Consider the following 20,965-nt stretch of genomic DNA (forward strand, 5'->3'; position numbering starts at 1 on the left):
CCCCCCCCAACTTTTTTGGCTCAGTTCTAGTTAGGTTTTCTGTTAATCTGTACAATATTCCAACTAAGTCCTAAGCGGTGTGAAATAGGTAAAATACATCTACCTAAATACATACCTAAATACACTGTTGAAGAAATATGGGATTTAGGTGCAATTTGCATGATTCTAGTGATGGGCTTATTTTCTATTTCTATACCCGTCATTCTAGCAGTGGATATATTCTGGGAGTGGGTACCTTTATTCAAAGTAATAAAAATATCAGTGATGTGCACATAGCAGTCAGACTAATGTTATTACTACGAGTTGATTATCCAGAGAATATTAAACAAAATATATAATGGAAGAATCCATTTAGGTAAAGTTTTCTCAGTCGCTGTGTTTTGTCTTATCTTTTAATTTATTTTTTTTAAAAGAAAAAATTTGTATGATTTGAATAGAAGAAAAAAGATGCACTTCTGTATTGGTTTTCTGTTTAATTTTGTTCTAACAGGCTGATAAGTAAACTTGACTACTTAAAGACAATTCCTATTGCAAGACAGATTTGTGGAAGAAAAGAGAAACCTCATTTTCTGTGGTTTTGGTGTGGCCCCATGGGACTGTAAGCTGGATGTATCTCTACTTGGAACAAGAGTTTTGTGGAAATTCTTGGTACATTTTACCTCGATACTTGATACAGTATTTTGATACCTTCTCAGAGGTATTTACACAAGGAGCCTAGGCACATCCTCATTTTGAGTTTTTAGCCAAAAAAACTCACAAGGATTGCATCTACTTTATTTGACTTGCCATCCCAAGTATTAACTGTTAGTGTGAGCAACTAATGTGCCTTTGAAATACCCCATTTAGAAATCTTTCATTCCTTTTTCGTCTTTGCTCCAGAGATCTGTGCAGTAATTTATGCTGCCATATAAGTAACTTCTTAGCACATGTAAGGTCTCACAACATACTGCCTTTCTTTTTTTGAAACTGAGATTTTGCAGAATCTAAATGTCATGTTGTCCGTCAGAACTTTATATGAACTGGGTATAATTCACAAATATGAAGTTCATATCTCAGGTGTTAGTGTTGGGAAATTAGAGTAATAAAATTTAGTGCTAGGTCTTATGGAAGGGGAAGGTAATATTTGTTTGTTTACAGAGTCATTAAGCAAGCTCATTTTTACCTACTATCATTTTCTCCTATGTTTAATTCACTCATACTCACAGGTACCAAGACATGTCCAAGTTGTCTGGACTCAAAGAAAAAGGGACATTGGCTATCCAGTCCTCTTCACATATCTAGGGTTCTTGAATGATGATGGCAAACGAGGTTCTGGATAGATCTTTCAGGCCTTTTGAGGATCAGCAATCGTTACGAGGTTTTTCTATGCCTCAGAATGTTTCAGTCTTTAGCCTCCATAGATCTTAGGCCATGTTGCTGCATATTGTCTGGTTTTCCTCATTTAAGTGTGTGCTTAAAATGTGGTCTGTTCTCTTCTTGGGTAACGGGAGGGGGAATGGTGTATGTGATACACTGCAACCTTGTCGCCATCCTTCTGATGTTAGGATGCAGGGTCCGATGAGTCATTTCTGCTGTGGTTTGATTTATCAGCGTGCAGACGTTTTGATCTCAATATAAACAGCATGTTCTGCTATTTCACTGCTGGGGAATTATATTCTGGGGATAGCGCTGTGAGACATGCAGACCGTCCTTTTCGCTCATTGTTCTGCTGCTTCTGCTGGTGCTTACAAAGACGTGTTTTCATTGAAACCACTCAATGTTTCTGTTACAAATACCTAAAAAGGTATAATCAGTAAAGTAACTTCCTGTCAGTTAGTAATTAAGATTTCACCAAGAAGGTTGTGATGACCATTGCTTCCAGGTTCTTAACAAGTTGTAGAGATGAGTAGAGTCATATAGTGTGACATAAGTCTAATCTATAGCTGTGTCTTTGTAATGTTTACATTTTTATAAATATAAATTTCCATGTGCATTTAATGCATTTGATGTAACATTTGAAGAAGGGTTTTGGTGACAGATTACCTTTCTTTTTCTGCCTGCCTCATGAAGCAGCAGCAGGCAGGGCTGCACAGGGATTGCTCTTTCATCCCATCATTTGTTTCCATTTAAATGCTGTAAAACCCAGTCGTAAAAACTGCTGGGTGAATGGCTTACTGGTCATTGCAAAATCTCCCTGCTTTACAGTGGAAGTGCTTTATAATACAGCTGTATACGACTGGACCCTTACTGCTGTGTTGCGGGAATGGAGTTCATTATACCCAAGAGGAGGAAAATGGTGTCATGTGTAAGCTAAATATTTGTGTTTAAGCTTGTAATGTGCAGGTGTTATTACAGCATGAGTGGCATGACAGACAGCTTTTTAATGGGCTCAGCTTGGGATTTGTCAGCTCACTGGGGCTTTTGCTAGAAGGCAGAGCTATGATGCCCACAGGAATGTTGACAGATTCATCAATTTTTACTTACGGACTAAGGTGACGGTCCAGTAGGAACAAGTGATTTACAATACTTCTGCCTTGGGGTTTCAGTTTCTGTAAGACTGAAAGGAAAATAGCTGGCAAGAAGCATTTTCTGACCTCTCACATTAACCTACAGTTAACTTTGTTAGCTTTTCATTCCACTAGGTGAGTGGTTGGTTTGGTGTAAGCATCAGAACTTTGAATTTAGATTATTTTCAAAAGCAGTGACAGTGCTTTCTAGAGAAGCCTGCTAAGCAGATATAACAACTAGAATTTTGATTAAAAGCAAGAGATTTCAGAATTACAGAAATTAATTTGTACTGAAGAAAAATGATTTTTTTAAAAAAGTAAAATATGTTGAGAAAATTTAATTCTAATTTGCATTTGCAAACAGGTTAGATGAGAATACCAACAAAGAAAATGCCAATCTGCGTGTTATTGCCAAGTCAGGACGTGGCACTCATGATTGCACATTTCTGTAAACTGGGCATTCTTCCTTTCTACTTTCCAATACTGAGAATAAATTACTGTGTTTCATCTGGTTCCAACATCTTTTGCAATTAATAACGTTATTGAAGGGCAACTCAAATTGCTCTGGCTTCAGATCTCACTTCCTGCACCTGGGCTACCTGTGGAGTTACCTGGGTTGGTTACGTAAGAAAGTTGTCACTTTAACTAAAACAGGGTTTTCGGCTATGTATGGCTTCCATATGCAAGAAAATAAGCAGGAATATCTCTTCTATGATAGCCTTCCTTATTTATTAGGCCTTAGTGATATGTGAGCACATTAACAAGTTACTGTAAAGTAAGCTAGTATCTGAATTTATGGTGCATGAGCTGAGCACTGCTATTAGGAAGGTAATAGCAGATACTGAAATTACCATCACTGAATGCTGATGTGATGAACGTTCAGACTGCCGTGTATTCTACAGTGCTTTGTTCATGTCTCCTTACCGAAAACAAGCCCCTTTAGTCAGATTTGCAAGTGGACTAAGTTAGAAGCCCGGTGAGAGGCACACTGTCAGCAGGTTTACGAGGATTCGCCACCAATGTGGTATCGGTCAACATATGTGTATTTAATGCACTAAATCTCAATGCTGTCTTTCATGTACAAAGTGATGACTATCCTCTAAAGACAAATAAGAGAATTCACACAGGTATTTAGGCTGCCTTGTTACACACGCTGCCTTAGCACCTTTTGGTCCTGTTCTCACTTTCTTGCAGTTCCCTGCACCTGTTACTACAGAGTAAATAGAGGCACAACCAAGGTGGCTGAAAGGGAGAAATTTATATCCTCTGTTTCCCAGTTGCTTGTGTTGTAGACTAGCCTTTAAATAAACCACAGCGCATACTTTCGTGGATGTGTGTATTTCAATTGCTTCAGGTGGTCTTTCATTTTCAACAATAAATGGTTAAATTAAACCAAACCAAGCACTTTCAATTTTAAAATACTATTTGGAGAAGGCTTCTGAATTCAATTTAATTGGATTAGATTTACACTTCCATTAAAATGGTGCAATTTTCACATGTAGGAAAAACAATAAAAACAGTTTTAAATTACTGTCATTAAATCGGTGCAAATACTGGGTGAATACTTCCAATTTTTTATGCCTGCCTGTACAGCTGGTTTTAGGCTAATGCTCTTGGGCTGGGCTAGGTAATTAGCTGAACTGCTTAATTGAAACTATTGCAGGTAATAGACAAACCATGAGTAATACACCCTATCTGTTTTCATTTGTGATAAGACATTGTATGAAATACATGGCATCATCTCTCTGTATTTATTTGTCAGTATTTAAAGGAAAATTGAAAAGAAATTTGATCTAAACCTTTGTAATGCACTTTTACTTAATATCTTTAGCAACCACTACATCTGGCAGACTCCAAGACCTGGGGATTCCTCCTTCCCAGCTGTTGGAGCCCAGCCAGGTACAGGTCTCTCCATCCTAGTCCAATGGATGTGGCTGCTGCTGTTGCCGTTTGCAGGTCTGGCCAGTAGCGAGGCTGAGGATATATCCTAGAGAGGTGCGTGCATATACTAAGAGAACGCGAATGCAGCTGCCCACCAACAGTACTGCCTTCGTAGCCACCCACACCTAGTACTGCCAGAACTCATGTAAAACATACGTACAGGTAGCCAGGTCTTGCTCCTTCTCCAGATGTTCACTGTCAGATAGGCGCATACACTCTCACGCTCTTCACAAGTGCCCTCACACTCATGAATCCTTCAAATATTAGCAAAGGCTCTCAGTCTACCTAATACCTGTGCTTGAAACCTGGACCCCTTATGCAGCCATTGGCTCAGAGTTTGGGTCTTTTTAGATGCAGGTCTCCTCCTACTCACCAGCTCATCCTGCTTAAAGTTTGTTCATGAATTCCACATCCACATGTGCACTCTGGATTAAATTCACTGGGAAAAACAAACAAACACACACGAGTGTTTCCAGTTGCTGGCACATAAACCTAGGGCACTCTGAACCACTGTCTTTTCTCCAGCTGCTGCCGCCTGGACTTGCTGTCCTCTGTGTCCTGCTGCCCCTTTCTCCAGCTGCTGACACTGACCTTGCAACAACACACATCCCAGTCTGTCCTGTTACTGTACCCAGACCTCTCTCGCATGCCAGACTCTCCAGGTGCTGGCACCTAGACCTGCAGACTCTGCAACCTGTGCCCTCTTCTCCGGCTGCTGATGTTTACGCCTTGTGGGATAGTAAGTGGGATTACATGGAAAAAAATAAAGGACTGAGTAAGAAGATAAGGCAGACATACTGGTAGGGTGCAGGGCTCAGACAGACAAGTGTGGTGATCCTCAGCCCGTTTTAAGCCCTTTTAACCAGGCCCATTTAAGCCACCTCCTCTCCCTTTTTCCCTTGCTCACTTCTCCCCAGTTCACCCTGGTCCTTCCCTTTCCCTCCCTTTGGCCCTGAATAGCCCATAGTAAGTTTTCTCTAAAGCCACAGGCTCTTTCTGCTGTCCCATAAATACGTTTTGCACAGTCCTGCAAGTCCCCTCAAATATCTCATAATGCTCATGACAATGATGTTACCCCCTTGTCAGTGACAAAATTGAGGTTGGCTCTCTGAGGCTGTGCCCCAGTAGTCCCTTTAACGGCCCATCAATCAGTAGCTGAAGAGTTCTGTCTGCTCTGTGTTACTGTCTGTTACCACCTGCTTGTTAATGTCTGTGTTTAATTTACCAGTTCCCTTGTCATTTGTTACTTCTTTTATACTGAATACACCTTACCCCGACAACTTGATGAAGAAGGTGCTCTCACATTCTGCATATATGCTAATACTGCAAATAATCAGTATGTCAGCTGAAGGATACTGTCCTGGCAGTGCGAGCTCTATCCCATATATAGGAAGAGTGGCTCTCTTGAATGCAGACTTTCAAAGGTGCTGCAGAGATCAATAAATAACTTTTCAGATTTCTATTATTGGGACTTTCATTGTTAAAATTAAGCAAGAAACCCTTTCAATCTTTACATCTACCTCTGGGAGATTAAAACCCTTGCAAATTGCAAGGTGAAGTGAATAATACTGAAGAATTAAGTGGTCTTTAGAAAGATTAAAGAAATATTGCACATAAATATTTCAGACAAAAATATTATTGTAGCATAAATTAATAGGTTGGTAGTCTAGTTATGGGGAGTGAGAAAGATGCTAGTATTGGAAAATTCCTGTCTGCCAGCTGAAGCTGCTAGTGTTCTCCTTTAACTATGAAGGTACTTCACTTTTTCTTCTCCCTACCCTTACATTGTTTATTTACTGTCTGCCTTGTTTAGCAGAAGTTGTCTCTTCAGTTATATCTGTTAGTATACCTACGTGCTCTAGACAACACTAAGAAACCAGCAACACCAAAAGTCATGAAAAATCAAATTGTGAAATGTGATGTCAAATTCTGGCAAAACATCCATAACCAAAAGGAAGTGAAGGGAATTGTGTCAAGTAAGCCTGTATTTTCCAGAAAGTATTTTACATAACTTTTCAGATAATTACCTTCAGTTTGGACTTGTGGATAATAGTTTCTAATGCTTTAATTCTTGGGTGTTTTTTTTCACCCTTGGCATAAGGAAAAGATTTTCTCTCTCTTAAATAGAAATGGTGCAGGATTAAAATAATTAATTTTATCTATTGTAGGAGTATTTATAGAAGTAGCTCCCAGCCTGACTTCATCTTTGCACATTTCTTTGATTTAGCAAGTAAATTTCTTTTTTGATTTGTGTTGGAATGTAAGTTATAGAACTGGAGATATGTTATCTATGTGATGGTTAGTTTGGAAATTGATGCGAGCATTTATTGTGGTAGAGTTTTTTATTTCAAATCTGCTTTCAGTTGAGTATGTTATGAACAAACGAAAATACAACATCATTTCTAGACTTCCAGCAGCAGGCATGCGTGTACCAGTTGCAGATGAGGAGGTGGGGGTGGTTCTCTGCTGTTTAATTTTCTTTGCTATCTTGGTGGATGCCCTTAATTTTTCTCTCCAAAATATTCTGTCTTGTTCTGTATTTAGGAACATGAATGTGTTTTGAATAGAAAATAATCTGTGTAATCTCTGCTGGGGAATTCCCCTTGCCTTTTTGCTTTACAACCATGTACAAATGTAATTAACTGTGTTCCAAGAAAAGGCTGCATTCAAGTTTGTTTATTCATTAGAAGCCAAGAGCAAGTTAATCTGTTAAAACTTTGTTTTAATGAAATACAGCAGAGCTGTGCATTATAGGGAATATGCTTTTATACGTCTGCAAGGTTAAAACATTTTGCTGGTCTGTTGAGCAAGATGCTGAAAAAGCTGAACAAATAAAAGCTTTGTTTAGTGTGTTAAAGATTCTAGTATTATTGGAAGGTTAAACATGTATATGACTTATGCATTTGAAAAGGAGTGTCTATAAATAATTCCTAAAGAAAGGATTTGGATATGGTGTAACTGGGTTTTGAAAGTGCTTACATATATTGCTGTGGAAAAAAATTAATATTTTATTTTGCTGTACTGCCAAATGTTCCTTTTAGAGCATGATTTTGGTGGGGAGTGCATCAATGTCTAGAATTTGAAATCTGTCCTGCAACAGCTTTAGCATTTGTTTTCCTCACTGTGAATTCAGTAAATGAATCTCTATTATCAGAGTCTGACATGTCTTAGGGTACCACCTGATATTCTTGAGAGTTTAAATTGTTGGCTTTGAAGACAGCTAACTTAAAATGATTGGGGAGTAAAAAGATATCTTTTGACATGTGCTCTGTGAGTTTTTAAAGTTTGAGCTGCTGCGGAATCTCATTGTTTCTTTAATAATTGATTTCTGTACTAGGATCTCTATGTAACTAAACTGTATTTTTGAACCATTCTTGACTTACTGGTTTCTTATCAAAGGAAAGCCTCTCCGAGTCCAATTACAAGCTTGTTACAGCCTTATTACAGTTACTTGTTTTTATTTTATTCCTCCTGTATCACTTGTTGGAGGCTGCACACCTAGCTGTTCATATTAACATTGTTCTCTAGACCACTAACAGGTTCAGATGACGTGTGACAGTCCGTGTCTTTTCATTCTGTCTTCAGTACGTGAGACTTCATATTCTGAGTTATGTGTGGAGATGTACCTTCTTGTGGTCACATGAGAAACATTTCCAGTTTGGTGACTTTGAAGGGAGAAGGACTATAGATTTGTTTGGGGATGTTGAATGTATCTTCCTGATGGGTTCTTTTAATGGTGGAGTTCCACTGGGAGCTGGACTGTCCTGTAGCAGTAAGGTAAAATACCATCTCGTCTTGGAGATCTGTGTGGGAACATAGCTGATCGTTGATTGCAGATCACATTGTAGCACTTTCTGGCCTATACGCTCAAAGATAAAAAAGAGGGATGGTGATTAGTGCAGTCCAAACATAGGGTGTGGTAGCTCAGTCTCAGTCAGAGCATGGGCTAATTCTTACAATAAGCACAATTTCCTAGCACCTACAGGGTGACCAAAACTTCAGGTCACTGTGTGTACAATTTCAGGCATCTGTACTAAGAAGAAAGTTAAGAGGTTCATAGACACAAATCTAGGAGTAAGAAACATGCGGAGTAGCCTGGATTTATATTGCACATGGTATAATCTGTAAGTACATAAAAACAGGGAGTGTCTTTTGTGGCTTCTTTGAATCTCTTTTGACTGTCAGCATTCATGTGTTTTTGTGTATATACACATGTACATATATAAGTTAGTGAACTGCTATGGTCTTGATACAACTTGAAGGGAGAGGGCAAAGTTGTTGACAGTGGTTTTGCCAGCTAATTTTGCATAGATGGATGTTGGGCTAGATTTAATCTAATAAAGGTTTTCTCTCTCCCGTTTTCTTGGTTTTAATCTGTAAGAGGAGAGTTGAGATCTTATAGGAAGACTAAGGTGAATAAACTAAAGGTTGTAGTGACCTTAAGAGCTTGTCAATCTCCCTATGTAGAAACTCTTATTCAAAAGGGACTCTCTGGGTTGTGGGCACATACCTACAGCAATATTGTTTGTAGCAGACAATGTTACCATCCTTTAGCTGTTTTTCACAGCCACCTTGTCAGGTAAAAAAAAAGTCATCCAAGATAAACACGTACCTGACTTCCCATCAATACACTCTAAATTCCAGCAGCTTCGTTAAAGGTGGGATTTACACCAAACTTGGCAGAGAGACAGATGTGCTTCATTCAGGTGGCTTTGTTGGTGAGTGTAATCATCTGGAAAACACAACTTCAGCTGATAAAAGGCCACTTTACATTGGTACTTTTACTGAAAAGTAAAGGCTTAGTGTGTTTAGTTTTCATGCACCTAGAATTATAAATAATAGCTGGAATGTTTTGGAGTTTCAGGGAAGTTTGAATAAAAAAAGGAAAATATTTGTTCCAGCTGTGAATTCCTGAGTGTGAAAGGAGAGCCTGTTGTAAGATACCAAGTTAGGATACTCCTTTGACATTGCAGAATCATAAACTACGTTCAATTGGAAGATGCGTTTAGATTCTAACAACACAAGTTACCTAAATATGTGTATTAGCTGGGCTAGTTGTACTTGCTGATCTGTTTCAAATTATTTCTGTTGTCTTTGCACACACTTGAATTGTGCAAGTTTTGAGAATTTTAATCTTTAGTTTGATAATCACTACATTGTAGGAAGTAATTTTGCTTAATTTTATTATACGAGAAACTGGTAACACAATTCAGATTGCTCAACACTTTCCATTAAGTGATTGTTTTTTCAGTTTCTTGTAGCTGCCAATCTTCAACTCTTCCAGATGGAATATTCTGTCTGCTTCAAGCTGTTTTGTTGGGTTTTTTTGAACAGCTTTGACAAAAATGCTTCAGCCATTTCTAAATGAAGCTAGAGGTGGAATGTGATTCTACCCAGATTAAAGTTTGTTTTTTTCTAAGTGTACAGTTAAGAAACTCGAGAACCATCATGTTTTGGATATGAAATACTCTGGGAATTACTTGCTTCAGGATTGCTTGAGGAGAAAACCATCCATATTTTTCCAAGCCTTTGAAAAATATTTATGTCTACTATCTGCACATGGAGTATTTACAGTTCAGCTGCTATGTTCTCTAGAGTTGTGTGTGCTGAACAGGCGTGATCGTGCGTCCCCAGGTTGGGAGGAGCTGAGCTAGGTTTTTCTTGTTGCTTGAAAGTATTGTGGCATCAGACAGTGGAACGGGAAGCAGTGTCTGTTGAGCTATCTCCTAACTTATAAATGCTTGACTTTGCAACCTTAACAATTCCTTGAATGTAGTTCTGTTATGTGACAACTTTTATGTTTTCAGAAAAAAATCTCGTGCTGGTAACCTGTTCCTTAGTGATAAATGATTCATAGCTGACTAAAAATTGCACCTCCACCTCCTTTTATTAGGGCTTACTCTACTGCAGTTAATTTACAAATGTTTGCACTTTTAAGACATCCACTATGGCTTATGGTAGCCTTGGGTTGAATTTCCACTGTGAATTGCAGCAGCTGCAATTTCCAGGGCCTCGGCTTTCTGGATTAAAGGATTAGAAAGGGAGCTTGCACCTATTTAGAGCAGCTGAGGGGCACTAAGCCCAACTACATGAAGTAAAGATTAAACTGAAACTTAATCAGAGCCACTCTGAAGACAAACAGGAAAACAATTCTTTAAAAGTTTCCTACACAGAGAAAGTGGGCTCCTGCAGGGTAAGGCCAGTTGATACCCAGAACAACTAATGGTGATGAGCTGTGTGGGTTTCTTAATGAAGGTTAATATTAGCTTAATCACTTCACTACTCCCTCTTGATCACTTATCTTTTCCAGTTTTGAACTCCTTCCCTGACGTATTACAGTAGCGCTTTGTCAAAGACACAGTGTTTGTGATCTTTAAGGAAAATCAGCCTCCCTTTTCACTACTTTGTTCTTTTATTGCAAAGTAGTTCTATACTACTACTTCTCTTTTGGTTGAAATGAATCAGTAGTTTGCTCATCTTGGTGTTTGCAGTCTATTGGATATAGCACTGTAGGCAGGTTTAAGTTAGTTTTCCTTTACTTTAGAGTCATAACTAACAATTCCAGTTCTAAGACTTTGGTTTCTTTTACATATTGCCAAATATCTAATTCTTTGCTTGGTGGTTCTCTAGCTGTCTGTACGTAAAAATATTGAATTAGTGTTGTAGTTGCAAATTCATGAATTAAAAATACTGTTGGCATCGTTGATCCTCATCTCTGACTGCTTATGCACTGCTAGAATGTTATCTCATGGTACAGCTTTTCAGCATGGTGGGCTGTGCACACCAAACGTACTTCTGCTCAGCATTTCATCTTTTTCATTCTGTGTGCAGTAAATGATGCGTAAGCTTCATGGCTGCAATGGAAGGATGGGAGGACGTGCCCTGGGGTCAGGAAGGGGCAGGGGCTCACTGCCCATCTGCTCATGGGTAACACGAAGCCTCACCCTCAGATGTTGTGACTGCAGCATCAGTTCTGGCATGATGTGCTGCTTTTAAAACAATGCCTGGCTTCTTTCTTTATTCCTGCACATTGCCAAGAAATAACAATTGAACAATTAAGGCACAAAGCAAAGAGGGTTTAGCAAATCATGAACTGTTTTTAGTTTGCCTCATTAAGCTGGTGTTAACTACTTAAAACCATCTGTTTAAAAATAATTTACACATCTTAAATTTGCTCTAGAGAGCAGGTAGACCTTTGTTAGAGCAGGTTTGGTTATTAATGTTATCTTTAGGGGGCTTTCAGTTGTTGTGGTAAATATTTTATTGCTCACTGAAGCAAACTTTCCCTATAAACAAAAGGAAGTGGCACATGTTTGTAACTTGCAGTCTGCTGCCGTAACCATGTTCTTGGGAACCATTGCCGTTCATTTTGAAACTGGCTTGCTGTGGAGGAAGTTATTTACAGCCATTAGGTGTATCTGGGTACCAGAAAGGAGAATGGGCTGTGTGAATGCCTGGTATCCTTGTTATCTACTGCCATCCCGAAAAATGAGTCCTGGAGAGGAAGAACAGCCAGATAGTCACAGTGCCTCAACTGTAATTGAGGAGGGGGAACCCTGCTGCCTATGCCCTGAAGAGCTAGCTGACGAAAAACAAGTTTATTTGTCTCCCCAGATTTGTAAAGGAACACCAGAGAGGCACAGACTCCCCCTCCTATCTCAAGCTGAAATTCATTGTCATTTCAGTTAGATAGCATGTACGCTCCTTTCTGACCTGCTGTATATTTCTGTAGTTTGCTGTGAAATTGTCCTGGTTCTCGTCAGAGGAGACTGTTTCAGCAGCGAGCTAATGGATTGCTGATACAAATAAGATCATTTGGAGTGAAACTAGCTTTGGAAATACTAGATAACAATGGTGTGAGAATTTAAAAGAAGGTCCTCCACTCAGTCTGTGGAAAGAAAGAGTTGGATGTGATTTTTGGAATATTAGCTGAGACACAATTATTTGACTAAATCTAGATCTTCTTTTATCAATAAATTAAAAACTCGTTAAAATATTGCTATGAAATTGATTGTTGTTTTTTCAATTGCATGCTGTTTATTAAGAAGAAAAATGCCAATATTTAACAGGATGTAAATCTTTTGAAGTATCTGAGCAAAAATGTTGCTATGAACTGTAAATGTCATTGTCTTTCTATTAAGATATTATTTAGCTCTTTCTGGCAAGGAGGAAGCCTACAAACCAGACAGACTGGCTGCGCAGGTTTGCACACAACATGCTTTCAAGGATGTGACAAACCAGAAAATGTGACAAACCAGAAAAAATACAGAGCTTTTTGGAATTGCTTTTGGTTGCAATAGTTGAAGGTATTCTTTGCAACTGCAGCTACTATGTCTTTTAGTTTAAAATAAGACTTCCCAAGGAATTCTTGACTGGAATCCTTTTATGTTTGCCCAGTCATCTGGGCCTAGATTTGAAAAAATGGGAAATGAAGAAAATATCTTAATTTGTCTTGATTGGAAGGAATGAATGTTCTAAAAATGTATACGTGTCATTGAACAGAATATGTGGCTTCTGCCATATTTGATATGCCCTCATACTTCTGTTCTCTTTGCTATATTTGTCTTAATCTGGAAAGAATTTTACTTCAGGATTTCACTGTGAAACACTTCTTCACATTAAAAACCTTTAAATGACATAGACCTGATTAAATAATTCTTGTAGATCAAATATGTGAAAAATCAATTTTTAAATTTGCAAAATACTTTTAAACATTTTAAATGTAATACTTACCTTCACAGCTGTCTACTGAAGAGTACCCAGTGCCAAGATGCCGTTGTAAACTGGGTTATTCAAATCACAAGTTATTCCTTTTTAGTACTCTGGATTGACATGCAAGGTTAGGGCTGATTGAAAAACTGAAAAATATTTTACGTGCAAAACATTTTTATGAGCAAAACGTTTTGAGTTGAGCTGAGTTAAATCTCTGAATTCATCTAGGCTGTAGCTCAAATAGCAGGAGAGAGTGATAACTACCGTGGACCTTCTGATGATAAGTTTGGGTAGGGAGCTTTGTTTATAGGAGAGAATGATATGTGATGACCTAAATCTACAGTTTTCACCAACTGTATTTGCTAAGGAATCTTGAAAAACATTTCTTTAGCATTTCCACTCTAGGTGAAAGTAAGTTGTCAAAGTCCTGTAATCTGTCACAAAAAGTGTTTTAATTTTCAGTCAATTCTAATTGTAGTCCTTACACAAAATGCACCAAATTCTGCTTTAGCAACACCTTCTGACACTAGCAGAAGACCTGAAGAAGATCTCGCCAGGGTGCAGTTAATGCAGCTGTAGAAGTTGGAAAACTTGCTGTGCTTAAACCTCAGTTCAGCTGCTGTGGTTGCCTCCTTTTCCCTTCCACCCTCTTTTGGCAATCTTTTGCAGATGAGGAGGGGTCAGGGAAGTAAAGACAGCTGTATCTCAATGCAGTCTCCTCCCTTGAAGTACCACTTCCCTTTTGTGTGAAAGATACCTGTCTGTGATGTCTTATCACGGGTGACCACCTAAAGTAGTTCATCTGTCCTTTTCATGCTGCCAAAGAGAAGGAACAGAGTCAGTTTGCCCTTTCTGTCAGGCCTACCTTCTGGTCCAGCTGTGAAAGGCATCAGCTGGGGAGTGGAGGAGCCCACTGTTTAATGAGAGGGTAGCCTGAAAAACTCCTAGTAGTTTAAGAGTTCGATTGAGGTATGCAAAACAGGAATGAAGAAGACACTGCTGCTGGGAGCTGCAAGGCTCTCAGCCCTTAGCCTTATGATGTTTGCTTCTCACTTGTGGAGTGGGAGGAGGATCTGTATCTGAGAGGCTTGCACAGCTGTGTTCTCTGAACGCATGAGTAAAGTGCAAAAAAGGCTGTCTAGGGGATGGCTCTGAGTCCTGTGTGTCCCAATGCTACTGGTTCCTGTGTTCCCTGTACTTTCATCTAAGATGAGAAGTAATGTGGAGGAGGAGAAGAGCTGCTGACAGGAGAGAAAGACAGTTCTCAAATGATTGCCTGAAGAAATAGACGTGAAACGGGGCGTGTTTCTGATAATTGACTTTGAAAACTCACCTGGAAGGAGGATTTCTTTGTTTAGGAAATAAACTTTTTCCATGCATCTTCCTGCTCTTTCATTCCCCGAAGCGAGCTGGAGCTGCTACAAGACAAACCCTGCTGAGGGGGATATTCAGCAGCCCTGTCCTGGGGGGGACTGAGTGCCTCTCTCAGAGGAATCTGGGAGAGGAGCAGCACTGGCTCAAGTGGCAGAGCTCAGCTGGGGAGGAGGCGGCAGCTTAACAGAAGTAGTTTTAAACCATATCTCTTGTGAAGACAGTCCCTGAGTAGCGCTGACATGAGTCTTAACTTCAAAGTCTTGGGATGGTTTGTATAATTTTTTCCAAAAAACACAGACCCTTAGTTCTTATGTCTACGTGACAATGTAATTGTGCATTGAAGGAGTAATTTCTAGCCCTTGCGTTTGGGAAGGAAGTGGCTTGTGACCTGAATGCCCTCTTACAGCTCAGAGCTAGAAAACTTACGAAAACTCATTGTTTGTAGTTAAATCACTGAGTAGCTGGGTGTGAAAAGGCTGTCTAGGAGATACTGAGATCTAAGAGAAAGGCATGAAGTAATTTGCTCCAAACTCACAACCTGAAACCAAATGGGAAAGCTACAGGCTTTCCACTTGCTCCTTCCTTTGTTTAGAAATCCATTGGCAAGTAGCAGAGTCAGGAGGCAGCTAGAAGAGTTAGGATAGAAGCATCTACCAGCTCTAACCTCCTACTCACATCTTCAGAGACAAGCAGACATGCTGGGGCAGGACGGTGCTTGGAGGAAGAAGGAGCAGAAGGAGAGCGCCAGCCTCTCTTTGACACCTTTATCCTAAAAAGACTGTGAATAATACCACTTTTTTGAGGTACTTTGGGAAAGGAAGTATCATATCTTTTCTTTTTTTCACCCAGTAAAAGGGAACTATAATAGCCATGCTTAAGGGCAGTGAATTTCTGGCATTGTGACAAACTTGATCTTAAACATTTCCTTCAGCAGACTAAGACTGTTTTGGTCCCAGCATTTTGGGAGCTGTAATGTTGGGAAAGAAAAGGTTATGGGCTGTTCTGGTTGGAAATGAAATCTCCAAGGGTGTATTGCTTTCTGAATGAATGGTGTACTGAGGGAGTGCTTGCTGTGGTTGGAACAGGAGCTCCAAGACTGAGTCAGACCATTAGTAGGCTTTTTGTGGGGATGTATGATAGTTCACGCGAAGAGAAACATAGGTAGTTCTCATGTGGTCTGTCAGCACAGAACAACGATGACAGTACTTATGAAAGGCAACCTCTGCAAGAAAAAAAAAAAAACAAAAAAAAGGTGACGAAAAGGAAATCTGTGTGTTAGGAGGGCCAGCTTATGTGGTGGTGGATTCTAATAGTCAAGCATCCTTACCCTGTGGCACATGGCGTGGCTCTGCACGGCTGCTCAGGCGTAGTGGAACAGAGCAGGGCTTGTGCTGTACGCTGCACAGGCAATTTGCCTCCCTTGTGACTGAAACAATTTAAATAAGAACATTTACTTCGAGGAATTCATTATTCTGTTAAGTAACTATCTTGTTGGAAATAAAAATCTCATGGGAATATTGGATTCTGTGTAGTTCATGGTAGTTCATAGCCAGCCACGTGACCTGGTTGCATCCTGAATACAGAGATCTTATGGGGTTTTATATATACCTTTTTACATATATTAAAAAAAAATTAAAAACCCCAAATCCTAGTAGCAAAACAATTAGGTTCTGTGAAATGAAGTAGAAACAAAGGTTAAATTATATTTTTGATGTGAGGGATAGCCTGTGCAGAATGACAAATGGTAAACACATACAGCAGGTTCCATGCCTATGAAGTAAGTTTGGAGGGGGTAGAGGGTACAGTGCAGCTTTGTCCTTTTGAACAGGCTTAAAGTATTGATCAGTAGACCTTAAAAACGTAAGTTTATATTTTGAATAAATTTAAGGTGCTATTATATAACAGCTTCAACTTTTTTTTTCCTCTTTCTCTCCTACAGATCACACATCCGTGGGCGGGCTGGGAGACAGTTTTTATGAATATTTATTGAAAGCCTGGCTTATGTCAGACAAGATGGACACGGAGGCAAGGAAAATGTACGACGATGCAATTGAGGTGATTATAATTCATTGAGTTTTCCAGTACAGTGGAAATTAAATACCATCTTTAATACTCACCAACCCCCCCCCCCAAAAAAAAAAAAAAAAAACCCAACCAAACAAAAAACCCACAAAAACCCAACACCATCAAGACTTGTTTTGATTATGTAAGTTTTAAGAAATCAAGTAGTGAGTAATACTAGCTTTCACTCTGAGTGGTTTAAAAAGTATTATTGTGGAATACATCTGATGCAGATTATTGTGCTAAAAATAATCAGCTTGTCCAAAATGGTATAATGTAAAAGCCCAAGCTATAGTTTATTAGAAAGAGATCTAACAGCCTTAAGATGTATGCAGAACAAACAAATCACTTTTCTCCAGTGTTCAGAATCATTCTAGGAGTTGTAGTCCTGAATTTTTTTATTCTTTAAATTATTTTCTAATTTTCTAAACATTTAGATGTTAGGTTCCATATTTATCTTGTAAAATGTAGTTCATACTTATTCCTTGCTCTGTGGTTCTTTTGTGATATGCTCTTGTTCCCTCTCACAGATCAAGTAGCACTTGCCCAAGCAGGGCAGTACTGTAGGATGGTTCAGTGGGAGTGGGCTTTTTGTGGTGGCTTGGAGCTTTATGCTGCCCAGCTCTTATCTTAGTTTTCCCATACACGGGCATCTTCTTTTATCAGGCTTGCTTGTGCACATATATGCCGACATGCCTATGCTACAGTTAAGACACATAGAGAGTAGCTAAGCTAGTTTTAGTCAAGTGAGCTGTGGTGCCAACAGCAGCAGGGACCCTGTAGTCTTGTCCAAGTGCAGATATGTGCTTGGTGCCTAACTTGTTCCATGTTCTGTGCGTGCCTTTTTTCTTTCAACACAAGCATTTAAAGCTTGGTTTTAGTGCCGTCAATCTCCTAAAGCAAAACACCTGTTCTTGCAGTTCTCAAAATTCAGGTTTTAAAAGATATATAATGAAAGTTTCTAGTCCAAAATTGCTTTGAAGCTGTAATGTGTCTTATTACTGACCTGAATTTGATTACATTTGGCTTTCAGCTACTTGAACTTTTTCCTTCCTTACCTTGTTTTAAAGGGTTATTTACATCATATAGCTGATTACTAACAAAGGTATGATAGGCTTTCTCTCCTGTTGGGCAAATGCATTATTTTCTTTAGTCTCACAATATAAAACAGATTTTGAATTATTTCTTAAGCTTTTTTCTAAGCAGTTTCCCATGTTTTCAGTATGGAGGCAAGAATGTAACAGTTCCTCTAATATGTCATCACCTGATTTCTTCTCAGCATTCTCCTCTTCATCCAGCCAAGAGCTGTGTTTGCACTCTTAACCTTTGCCTTCCAGTCATCCACTTTCCAGTTGGTTTTACTCTGAAGTTGATAATAGTCTTTTTGATTTACTGCCTTCCTACTACTGTGATTTACATTCCCGATGCCTTGATATGTGACCTTATACTTATCTCTATTAAAACACAATTGTTCAAGCAAAACCCATTTTGTCACCTATTCTGAATGATTTTACAGGACTGACTTTTCCTTTATCACTATCTATAGTGCCATGAATTTTTGTGTCATCTGCAAATTTTTTTTTAGCATTTGTTTCTTGCAGATCATTGGTAGAAATGCTGCCTAGCATTGAATAAAAGTGTCTTTGCAGAATCTTCACAGGATGAGGATTTTTCTCAATTTTTTGTTTTACTTTGAACTGTTCTAGCAAGCCAACTTTCAATCCACTTCATATGTGCTGCCTTGAATTTGTTTAGGACTAATATTTTGTACAGTACCAAGGAAATTCCTGAAATTCCTAATATTTGTAATATCAGCATGCACTTGTCAATCAAACATTCAATTTTTGAAACCACATTATTCATTTTATATGATTGTTTTATTAACCTTTTGAAATACTGTTAAAGCATCAGCTATTTCCCAGTCGTTTTGAACTTCCTTAGCTTTCCAGGGTTTGCTAAAGTCAACATTAGTAGTTCAAGACATTAGTTGAGTACTTTTAGTAGTCTAAAATCCAGTTAATTGCATCCGGTGTGTTGAAAAATGTTTAGCAGTTGATGTTTAACATCCATTCTGGTTAATGTTGAAATATTTTATTCTGATTCCTAAACTTTGAGCGCTTGAAAATTAGGGGAAATACTTTCCCTTTCATTCTCTTCATTGTAAGCCCATTCTTGCAAACATTTTGTATGGGCAAATCTGTGTCTCTGAATGGAGACACAGCAAAGCAAATTTGGGAACAGATGAAAACACATCGTGGATAGGAGAGAGAAAGGGCTGAGCTGCTCCCACCTCATGTGTGATGTGACCTGCGCTGCAAACATCAGGTGGCTTCCTCTTCGGCTTTCTGTCAGCTAAACCCACCCATGTACATTTGACTCTGCGTGAACTGTACTGAGCTGTGCATTGTGGAATATCCTTCTGGTTCAGGTTTTGTGTTTATCCCAGGTCCTACTTGACATTGAAAGACATGGGCGAAGAGTCAGTGAGTGGGTTTTGTTTTACATAATTGCAATTTGAATTTTTAGTTAAAATCTGAAAAATATTTTTAAGAGCTCGTTCCCTTACCATTCTTTTGTTGTTGGCTGTAACATAGGTCTTCCTCCACAGCTGACACTTCTTACTCTGTTTTTCAAAACTTGGAGCAAAAGCTCTTTGTGTCATTTATGCAGGCAGAAGGAGAAGGGTGTAAAATACATTCTTCCCACTCATAGCATGGAGTTGGAAATGTTCTCAGCACCCACCAGTCTAAAAGAAGGTCTCTGTCCAGCCATACTTCACTCCCTTAGCTCATTACAGGGAGGAGAGTGGAAGATAGACAACCATACCCTCGCTCTCAAGTCTTGCAGTAGGCAGTTATATCCCATTCCTTGGAGGTATTAAGGGAGAGAAAGATGACAGCATCTGTTCTTCAGATGTCATGATTTCCAGTCCATGGCATATGAACCCTTACCCAGGTCACCATATACTTCATAACAGGAGTACGAACAAGTTTGTATCTGTGACCTCTCCGTGCTATATAACATTAGTGCAATCTTCCACTATAAAGGACATTTCATTTCAATGTCTGAGTATGTAGATTCACAACTGTGATAAAAGCTGAAACTGTGAAATTTGTTCAGAATTTTTTATGGTGATAAATATTGAGGATGAGCCTCTTAACTGCTTTCAGCATCGTCATGTGGACCTCCCAGCTAGTCTGGTTTAAAGTGTCTTTTCTCCTTATCACATCAGCTGGAGGATAGGGAAGCTTCTTTTTGATCTGTAGCCTTGAGCAGTCTAATCTGTTATGCTCGCAGATTTGATCCTTGCTCTTTCTTATTGCACAGTATGAGGTAGCTAAAAGAAGGATTCAGTGTGTTTGACTATCACAACATAGCAAGTACTGCTGCAGGACAGCTCAGAAAATGCTATTTTTTGACGTCATAAAAATCACAGAAAGCATGAACATCAGATAGAGAACATTCTGTTTTCACATCTCAGTCTATTGTTTCGGGAATCTTCTTCCATCAGTTAATCTCTTAATTGATGTGAACTAAGTCTTTTCTTTGGGAGCTTAAGTATGCATGTCCACTCTAGTGCATGTATACTCCTCGTGGCCCAGCTGGATGTCATTGCTTCACAGTACCTATTGGAGCGTTCTGTGGCCCCAGGCATCCAGCCCAGCATACAAAGGTCACATCAGTCCCAACCTGCTCAAGCTGTTCTTGTCCACTAGGCAGTGCTCCCAGCAATGCTCAGCTGTTCCTTTTTAATTACTGTAAATATTAATTGTCCTTTTTATACAGGTAACAAGCAGTGGGTTGTTGAATGATAAAGTATTTTGAGAGGGTTGCATTTCTTTTTGGGGATGCTTCCTTTGTGACTCTTAAGATGTAACTTAATAATTAAGTAGCTGATAGCATTTGATTTTCAGATTTCAAAAACTACCCCTTAGAAAAGACAGTGATGTTCAAGTTCAAGAGATGTGTTCTCTGTTCAGAAGAGGGACACGTTGAACCTAGATGATGTTCTTCAGTCAAACCCTGAAAGCAAGTCTAGAGGGAAGGACTAGCTCATGGAAAAGTGCATAAATTCAGCCTTTGCTGGCTGTCCTGGTGCCAACCATAGCAAATTTGCTGACCTGGAAACGCTTCTGCAACCATTTACTCCTTGATAGTTAGGAAATTACAAGAAGATACAATTCAAAAGGGAATTTCACACAACATTTGTAAAAAAAAAAAAGTTTTCCTCCAGGAAATAAATAATCCAGACCCTTTTAAGCCTTCTTGCTCTTCATAGTAAAAGTGGCTTTCCTTTAAAAAAGACTCCTCAACTTTTATGTACCACATGGTCAAAAAAAATCCTATAATCATAGAATCATGAAATCATTATGGTTGGAAGAGACCTCAAA

General features: G+C 39.0%; 1 protein-coding gene across 1 annotated transcript in view; it reads left to right on the forward strand.

The window, feature by feature from the left end:
• The window catches only part of LOC104158668 (mannosyl-oligosaccharide 1,2-alpha-mannosidase IB-like), a gene marked incomplete at both ends in the record, with an annotated part of 23,475 nt that extends 5,749 nt beyond the window's left edge, over positions 1–17,726 (forward strand). Inside the window, 2 exons of the mRNA XM_009696382.1 lie at positions 16,453–16,568; positions 17,664–17,726. Of these exons, the coding sequence (XP_009694684.1) occupies positions 16,453–16,568; positions 17,664–17,726 (179 nt within the window). The remainder of the gene's footprint in view (positions 1–16,452; positions 16,569–17,663) is intronic.
• Positions 17,727–20,965: the final 3,239 nt, after the last annotated feature.

Source organism: Cariama cristata, unplaced genomic scaffold (genome assembly GCF_000690535.1).
Source record: "Cariama cristata isolate BGI_N322 unplaced genomic scaffold, ASM69053v1 scaffold4903, whole genome shotgun sequence".
Lineage (NCBI taxonomy): Eukaryota > Metazoa > Chordata > Aves > Cariamiformes > Cariamidae > Cariama > Cariama cristata.